Genomic DNA, 10094 nt, shown 5'->3' with positions numbered 1-10094 from the left:
GATTATACCAACCTTGTTCTATTGCTAGTCCATGTGCAGACAATCTATATTTTGTCAAATAGTGAACAATATTTTCTGATATATTTTTTTTTTAGATAATACTGGAGACCAAAAGGGTCGTACAATTATTTGTATACCATTTAGAGGTACATGCAAGGAAGGCGTCTCTTTCCTGGATAAAGACATCACATAGTATTTTGCTTAATATCTAAAAACAGTTTTCTTTGATTTGGAACATTTTGTGCATACCAAACATTGCTGAAACCAGCACAAACATTTTTTTACCATAGAAATTCAAGAGTTTCTATATTGGGTGGAATAAATATCCTCATATATGTTTTTTGATATACAATTTTGCGTATTTAAAATTTTTATCCAATATTTCAGTACTTTTAACTTTCTAAAAATAACTATAAGGGCAGACGACCCAGTTCCGTATGTATCAAAATGTGGCGTGGAACTGAACACTCTTAGTATTAGTTTACAAAATCGAGTATGGACACGTTCAACGTCCTTTCCTGTATGAAAACCCCACACCTCGGCACCGTAATTAAGGACACTTGCGACATGTGTATCAAACACTTTTAATTTTGATTCAATATTCAAAACATTTTCCTTACATGTTTAAAGTATACCAAACATGCATTTGCTACCCTGTTGAGCCAGTGTCTGAAAATACCCGCTTCATTACCAGTCATAACTGAGAAATACCAAGGTAGATATCAGGTGTATGTGAATGATGATGATGATGATGATGATGATGCTGACGATGATGATGATGATGATGATGAGTTTTATTAGTCCCCTACTGGCGGAATGCTTGTTTCATTGTAAAATTATCTTAGATATTATTGAATTAGATTAAAACTTATTAACTTGTTCATGAAGCTTCAAGTGTCCTCATATTGATAGAAATGTTGAGAATTTAAATGGAGAGAAGACATAATTGATTTTATTTCGCTCTTCACAAGCAAGTTAAAATTACTTGACAGTTGTTGTCTAACTATGCTGTGTATAGTTAAAGAACATTCTCCTCCTGAAGCTGTTAATGGTGCCAGCCTTTGAGTTCCGAGAAATTGTCGTCTAGCACGATCCTGAACTTGGAAATTTTGATATTCCCAAACCATACTTCAGAAATCAGGAACTGATGTCACACAGCTGTAAAACGTTTTTCGAAAGAGTAAAATCTCGTGCCATTGAAGTGCAGAATTTTTCAACTTGTGCGTAATATTTTTAAATTGCGTAAAGTTTCAGCATGATGGCAAATGTTAATGTTTACTCATAACACACTTTGGAAAATATTTTCAAAGTTTGTTAACTTGGTCACAATTTAACGCTTTTTGAAAATTTTGTTCATTTGGTCCTATAATTGGACACAATTTGAATATTTTCAAAATGCATAATTTTGAAAAATGCATTGCCATGATTGCCACGGGGGGGGGGGGGGGGCTGCTAATATTCTGCAATCATTCAAAGAGCCAGTTAAAAAAATATGTTACAGATGTACAGATATTTAAATCTTATTTTAATCATACATCACATAATTCTATTCTTCTACAATAGATGCAAAATCTTCATGGGAATGTATGGCACAATTTGGATTTTTTTTTCGTTGACTTAAAAATTCATTTTTGTATTTGTTAAGAAAAATGGCATTAAAACGATAAAAATACTTTTTGTGTAAGTTTCCAGAAATAAAGCACTAGTTCACGTACATATTTGATAATATTATTATTTTTTTTAATTTCTGATGAAAGTCTTTAATCCTTTTTAATATTTAGTAAATGTCTTTTGATTTCCATGAATAATAATCAAACCAGGTGTGTAATAGGAAATAAAACCAGTCTTTTTATAATTTGACTGTTGATATTTTTTGGCATGTGAGCCGAGTCTCGTTATAGGAAAACAGGCTCCTAAAGGTATAATTAGTATAGGATTTTGAGTTAGTTTTCGACTTATTTCAAATATTAAAATGAGAAATAAAATCTTGATTAAAATTTTTGAAAGGTACATGAATACTTGTATCACACCTCCTTTTGCAAATATTCCATGTTAGGTCTATTGCTTATCTTAATTTGAAGACAACATGATATCTAGTAACACTTGTTACGATTAAAATGATATATTTACATTCTACTGTTTTTCCATTAAATTTTGTGATTTTGCCTCTTAATGCATTGGTACATTAGTAATTGATGGATACAATGAATGCAGCCATCGACTGTACGTTAAATTTATGTCGAAAGTGTGTAAATATACACGTAAACAATACCAACGGAGTCATGATTAATTATTGCTTCCAAATTTTCCAAGTTTCATGATATATTTTTTGACAACTTTGTACATTTATAGACAATGGTGTTAAATTCAGACCGTTTTTAATAAACATGAAATATGAGTTTATCTGATTTCTTAAAAACAAGCTATAAGAGATCTTGAGTACTTCTAGTCAACAATATTATTATGGCTGTCCATATTCCAAAACTTTATTGTCTCTACGCAATCACATTTTATGGCTAAGATTAAAGTGGATAAGATTGTATTGCCTTTATTCCATGCTCCAAGCCAAATGAATACCGCTTTCAAACATTTATAACTGATTTCCTTTGAATCAAATAATACATGTACAAAACAATTGCAACAAATTTCTCTTTTTACATGCTTGTCGCTAGCTATTTATTTTAAAATCATTTTCAAAGTGCTCAAGTATTATCATTAACTGAAATAATTAGGATTTTATGATATAGGAAGTTTATAACCCCCAATTAAACTAAATACACGTATACACTGCATGTGGAGTGAAAAATAATAGGAACTATGAAAAATGTGAAAAAAACATTGTGTACTGTCCTTTTACAAGGCAAAAATGAAGTAGTAAAATGATTTGTTTTTATGGGTTTATTCTAAAAACAATTAAAGTAGATTGATTCATTTTATGTCTTCAGGGAAAAGTATGCATTTCTTTGTGTATCGATACATCAACCCGGTGACTGATTGCTTTTAAAATCAGCGATCAAGAAACCATTCAGGATTTTATCCTCTAATTACTTGTCTAATAGTTGTTATTAGTATATAATACTTTTGTTGATAATGAGTGAGAGGTCCTGTGATTTTTAATTTTTATATTGAAACCAATCAGCACTATCATAATAAAATAAAATTAAACACATATTTCCTTCCTCCTAGGACATTTTCCAAACTATACTTTTGGACAAGGGCCTCAATGTACCTCACTTCCTGGTTATCATCACATTTCAATGATAATGCATTGCTGCATTATCATCAAGCAGGAATAACGAAGATTTACAGCCAACTAATGAAATTTTTAAAGAAAACAAGCCATGGAATTCAGCATTCAAATGCTTCTTTGCTCTTACGTGAATTGGTGCAGTGTGTGTTCTAACGTCCAAATTAATAATACATCAGTGAATGTGACAACTGTAGACTGGTCCGGTTGTACAGATACAATACCGTACAACACGACAGTGACAAACTCAGACTCTGTTGTGTTGTACACAAATTCAACGTCCTGCTGCTCGGGAAATCTTACAATCCACTACAGTAATAGTGAGTCAAATGGATTTCATAATGTGTATTCAAGTTTGGTATTCTTTTTCCTTTACCATAATTAAAGATGATGACATAATTTTAAAAATATACTATACTGTACACTAATATCGACACTGCGTTAATTAAAAATCCTTTCAGAATGTTTTTAAAGCTATTGACAATATACGAATCCGTTGATGTCACACTTAACATTTCATTAAACTTAATAATTTATTTTCCACTTTATAGGTGATTCAAAGTTAAATCAAGAAGCAAATGATTTAAAGTTAAAGCAAGGTGCCCGCAATAAGGAACCACAAAGGTACACGTCTGATTCGTCTACAACAGAACACGTATCCCAGATATCCCAACAGATGGTGGCGGGCACCATACACCTTCCAGATTATCTCCTCTTAGGATTAAGTGGCATCAGCGGATTTTTAGTTTTTACCACCATTGTTACTATTGTGGTTTTCGTTTCTGTGAAACGAAGAAATGAACAGAAAACAAAGTCGAAGTAAGCTTTCAATTTAAATATGCATGCTGCCATGTTTTATTACCAAGAACATAAGGAACACTAGCTGATATGTTTTTATTTTTTTAAAATAGGCGCTCTTTCTGCGTTTCCCAGGAAGTCGATTGTAATATTGTAGACAGTTTGGAGACCCAAAATGAAAGATATATTGTAAAACTTGAATCACCGGCTAAAACCCTACCACCTCAAAATGATTTTTCATTTCAACAAGTGGATTACGTGAACACAGTTTCATCAAACCAATCTTTAGCATCGAATGAGACTCTCTGTATGAACACGTGTGAAGGATGTTTAGAACCAGCCGATGATATTCGGTCTACTTCATCAGACGAAGCCACCTACATGAACACCTGCGAAGGATACCTTGATGCCAATGACCTTCGAATTACTACCTCAGTTGGTACTCATTGTGTGGGAACTGTTTCATCAAATCAGCACGATGAGTCAGGTGAAACCGACCATTTAGACACCTGTGAAGATTACATGAATGTGAGTGTCCCTCGACCTGCAAAGTGTGGTGGACCGGCTTTGGATGAATGTCCCGTTCTTCATTTACCATGGATGTCATCAATTCAATATTCTGACCAGATTGGGGAAGACGATGAACATGCTTCGACTTTAACGGCTTATATAGAACTAAGTTAAACATCTTTGTATACAACAATATTTATTAAACCACAAAAACTCTTTGATAGATGATCACACTATATATAAGTATTTGGCTGGAAAAAAAGACCCAACAGTAATCGATCGACTATATTAACATTATGCACCACAAGGAGTTAAATGATAGATATCATTAACATATCTTCAGTCACAGTTGTAACATTTCTTATTCCTTCCAACGTCACATTTTCACTTTATTTTGATATTTGTGTCTTTTGTAGGCATCGCCTTTTTTTTTATTGTCCTATCGTTTTAGTTTTACACATTTTCATGAGTGAAAGTTTATATGAGCAGTGTTTTGAAGATCTAATATATTTTTTTAATAAGTTATGGTTTACATCTGAGTTTTCTATATGTCGCATTTTTGACTGTCCTATTATTTTAGTTTTACATATCTTAGTATGTTAAGTATTTATATTTATAATTTAAGTATAAGCATAATATACAAAATGAATTACAAATCAATAAATCATGTATAATCATTGGCTCAACCAATAAGAAAACTGATTTTCTATTAAAGTCGAAATTTTGTTTGAAGATTACAATAGACTTAAGAGAACTTTGGTATTTGTGTAAATCAGGTCAAAATTGAAATCATACATGGAGGATAGAACAAAACAAACTCAACTTAAATGTTAAATGTTTAATACCGGTGTATACCATTTATTTTGGTTTATACATTTTCTTGATATGTATTATACATTGAGAGAGTTGGAAGATAATTTTGTCAACGATGTCATTTTGTCTGTGCAAATTCCAAAATGTAAATATTATGCTCTTGAAATTGAAGTGGATTTGAACGTTTTGTTTCCATAAATCGTACTTAAATATTTCCTGTAATGTTCTGTCAAGTACCATTTTCGAAATTCGATTGCTGCATTGAATAATTATCTACGATTTTACCGAAATAGATAGCAAATATATTTACTTCCTCTTTTTATGCGGGATTAACGAAGACTCCAGTTTGAAGTTAAAAACAAGTTGATTAGCCAGGTTCAATGAATGAGTGCATACATAAATCCTGAACCTAAATCTGCAAATTGATAGGAGGGAAAAATATCTTTAAAAAATTAATTTTTGTAAACTAAATTATTCTTGGGGTTACATGAGAACATTTCAGCTTTATAGAATTCAGTTTTTGTCTTCATACATTTGTCATGATGTGGAACAACAGCGGGTCCAGCTCACTCAAAACCCTATCCTGATCGATTTATTCTGTTCTTTTCTTTGTAGTTTCGTTGACTCACAAGTATTAAAATTTTGTTTCTTGAGATACGTTAGAATTGTAAACTTTTAAAATCTGTAATGATCAAATATCTTCACCATTGCTAAAAAAATGAATGGAATTGAAAAAATTCCATAAAAAATACTTGATATTGTTTAATACATTGTACAGCTTTTATTACGATCATACCCTCAACATATGGTGCGTTTTGTAATCAAATTTCTAAATCGAAACAACAAAACGTGTGTCGACAGAATATAATTGATTTGTTGTTTAGAAACACGTACAATGCATTATTACCGTTGGAATCTATTTGTAAATTATTCTCCAAGGTTTAAACAGCAAATGTAATGTGAAATATGTTATCCTGCAAAAGGAAAAAAAAACTTGTACATTAGTGAATTTTTTTTATTCTGAAACTTATTTAGCCGTTTCAAAAGGCAACACAAAGATTCAGCCATCTGCAAAAAGTACCATCCTCAGCGAGTCCTAAACTAGTTATAATTGACTTTTTATGTGATCTAGTGATGGAACTTCCTCAAGGAAGGTTAACCTTTTTATCATTACGTCTGCTTGAATCAATATCAAAATAGAGAAAACACGCGAGTACCCTTGGCTACATGAATGATGACAACCAATTCACGTTTACTTTTTCACCAGAGTAGATAAATTCATATGTTGTATATATACCTAATATGTCACATGCAGGTGAAAGTATTTCTAAAATGTTGGATAAAAAACCAGCCAAAGAGCAAGGTCCTAAACGTTATATAATAAAATCATTTTACGTAATGCAACATAAAAAATTCAGCCACACTTGTTGAATATAATGCATTTTTTGTAGTTGCATGTATTCCTACGCCATAGTTAAATAATTATAGTCTCGTTCAACCAGACGCTCGGCTGTCTCCGTAAATCTCCGACAAGCAGATAGCCTCTCTTGGTTGTCGGATATTAACGGAGACAGCCGAGCGTCTGGTTGAACGAGACTAGACTTCAATATTGCTTTGATCCAGACGTGTACAATTTTAAGAAACATTTCGGTTACTGATAAACAGTTTGATGGAATTAATTCAATCTTTAAATATTACACAACGTGTATCATACGGGGTTTTCTCGAAATTCTTGTCGGAAAAGTATCTAATCTAATCTACAGATTAAAAACTACTTGCCAGGAAAAAAACAACATATCGTTAATTTTAAAATTGATAATAATCAATAAAATCAACTCCCGACAGTACTTCAGTACTTTGATTTCTATTTGGAAGCTCTTATTATGAACAACATCAACAGTTTGTAGTGGTTTAATAGTTATCACATAAAATTTTGCTTTACGTTTTGTATTTTCTGTTCAGCGACCTATGTTTAAACATAAACATGGCACAAGTCTTGCTTACAAAGCATAGAATTGTGATATTTGTATATAGCTTGGAACTAAATAGAGAAAGACATTTTTTGATTGATTGAGATACACATTTTTATACATTTAAACTATCAAAATTCAAATTGAAAAAATCAAGCTCCTAATTGAACTCACCAATGTCATTTATAACGGAACCTAAGTTTACTCGTTAAATTTACAATTAGCCCTTTTGAGGATCGTCCAAGTACATTGATAATCATTCCAATTTGGCATACTTCCGGGTGCATTGTAACATTGATATATACTGCAATGCCGAAGTTCATCAAGCTTGGTAAAAAATGACCAGCCAGTTGTTGTAACGTTTACAATTGTCTTTCACTCTTATGTACATGGAATGGATATGGTTATTCAAATGTTTATTTGCTCTTACGTGAATTGGTGCAGTTCGTGTTCTAATGTCCAAATTGAGACAGCAGTAAATGTGTCAACTGTAGACTGGTCTGGTTGTACAGCTAGAATTCAGTACAACATGACAGTGACAAACTCAGACTTTGTTGTGTTGTACAGAAATTCAACGTCCTGCTGCTCGGGAAATCTTACAATCCACTACAGTCTCGGTAAGCAAAATATATTTCACACGTTTATATATGAATTCTGTAATCAAAAATTTTATCCTATTAGTACAAACATTTTGGAACAAGATCTACAATAATTATTTGGTTTCCTGATTTTTATGTATGTTTTTGTTTGTTTTTAAAAACACGGGTGTAGGTGAAATTATTGGAAAGCGCTCTAAAAAGAAATTCTAAAGGTGCGGTCACACAATGCGATTTTTCACCCAATTTTCCATCGACTTGCTTAGGTAAATCGATTGAAGTCGATTGTTGAGGTGGTCACACGATACGATTTAAAATCGATTTTCAATCAATAAAACCTTTTGAATATTTTTTCTGAACGGTAAAATGTTATTGTCACGTCACGGTTCTGACCAGAGAGTCTATTGAAAGTCAAACGTACTTCAGATTTTCAATCGACTTTCAGACTTTGCTTTCGACTTATGTGGTCACATGGAACGATTTTAGTCGAAAGCGAATCAATTAAAAATAGGATGGAAGCGCATCGTTTGACTGCACCTTAATGATATTTTGTCAAGGACTATTGCCACAGCAAATAAAGTCAAATGCTTGGACACTGTTCTCTGACCCCCTCTTTTTGCTTTAAAGATGAAAAAATCCATCTCTCTTTAAAGTATGATTCAATTTTGAAGCTTAAGATGTGACTTACAGAGTATATACATTTACTTAAAAAGATGTTTTGTTCATTTAAAAAAAATCACAAATTCAAATTCAAAAAGCAAGGAAATGAAGAAGAAAAACAACAACAACAACATTTAATTTTTCGCTTTAAAGGTTTTACTGTTTTAATAACATTGTGATTTCATTGATTATCTTGACTTTAGCTGTTCCTGAGTCTTAAAAAAAAAAACTACACACATAAAACGTACATGACCTGAAAATTATAAATAATCCTCTTTTAATATTTCTTAAGAATTATAATTGTAAACTGTTCTTTGATCAATATGAAAACTATTTTCAGGAAAAGGAACAACACACGCCCTTACAGCGACCAATTATAGTTTCTTAAACAATTTATGGGCAACAGGCGCCGTAAGCAAATCCCAGAGTATGACGAACAGGGAAAATTCTGTGAGGAACGTGACAAATACTTGCAACTCGTATTCTAAAATCACAATGGCTATCATTGTTTTGTCATGTGTTACTATTGTCATTCTAGTTTTCTTTGTTATTGATAGTCTCAAGAATTATTTATTGAAACATTAAAATTACTTAATTCAGCGCCTAACATCAGCATGGACTGGTAAAAAATACACTTATCGTAAGTGAGGGAATTGAAAAGCAGCGAAGTTACAAAATATATAAATAAGTTTATATACAGAAGCATTTTTCGACACTAAATTTTTAATGATATTTTTTATGTTGTCATGATAGTATTTGTTTGTTTTGAACATATTCCATTGCATATATTGATTTAAAGAATGTACAAAAGATTTGAACAATAGTTCTTGGAACTTACATATTTCCCCCTTAAAACTATAAATAATGGATGACAACCATGTACACTGAGTAATTCCAAGAATGGACTTGCAGTAAATACTATAGCTAACTAAGCTAACAAAGCTAGAAACCAACGCAGAAAAGCAATGCAGATGACCTTTAAATAGTCAACGATATTTTAGTTATTAGTTTCATATTCTCGACCAAAATAGTTATTCAACAAATGATTCAAGGAAATAGACATCAAAATAAACAAACACAAGGATGTTCATTCTTTTAAAGAGGGAAATAGCTTGTAAATTTTCAAACGTTTTATAAAATATACAAACAGAACAATTAATAAAAGTGACAAAATTCTCTGTTGTTACATCGTGTTGATATCTATATAGAATGACGTAAAAGATGCCATAGTCAACATTATATTTTAGAAACAACTTTTATTTTGAATTGCAACATTTCAAGGATTTATTCTATATAGATTTAAAAATTGGTAAGACAAAGAGAAAACTATAAACATCAGAATGTCTGTGATGATTTTACTTATATTTACTGTATTAAGATTCATTTCCGATCAAGTCTAAGGTTCAGTCGTCAAAAGTATTGCGATTGTAGTCTATTTCCAATTAACTCAATGTATATAAACTGGACTTCAGACACAGTTTGATCTTAGTGAATGGCAAA

The 10094-nt window shown here is 31.7% G+C and overlaps 1 protein-coding gene and 1 long non-coding RNA gene across 2 annotated transcripts; both read left to right on the top strand.

Moving 5' to 3' along the window:
• Positions 1 to 3052: 3052 nt before the first annotated feature.
• On the top strand, positions 3053 to 5582 carry LOC105349005 (uncharacterized). The gene is made up of 3 exons (XM_066080263.1): positions 3053 to 3567; positions 3799 to 4066; positions 4159 to 5582. The coding sequence occupies exons 1-3, from the start codon at positions 3342 to 3344 to the stop codon at positions 4727 to 4729; spliced, it is 1065 nt and encodes a 354-aa protein (XP_065936335.1). The 5' UTR covers positions 3053 to 3341; the 3' UTR covers positions 4730 to 5582.
• A 1293-nt stretch (positions 5583 to 6875) lies between these two features.
• LOC117686650 (uncharacterized) lies at positions 6876 to 9193 on the top strand. Its single transcript, XR_004599757.2, has 2 exons — positions 6876 to 7955; positions 8935 to 9193. It is a non-coding gene; the product is annotated as an uncharacterized lncRNA (long non-coding RNA).
• The last annotated feature ends 901 nt before the right edge of the window (positions 9194 to 10094 follow it).

Source organism: Magallana gigas, chromosome 3, assembly GCF_963853765.1.
Source record: "Magallana gigas chromosome 3, xbMagGiga1.1, whole genome shotgun sequence".
Taxonomy (NCBI): domain Eukaryota; kingdom Metazoa; phylum Mollusca; class Bivalvia; order Ostreida; family Ostreidae; genus Magallana; species Magallana gigas.
Note: the sequence above shows the minus strand (reverse complement) of the source record. Positions and strands in the feature narration are given on the sequence as shown.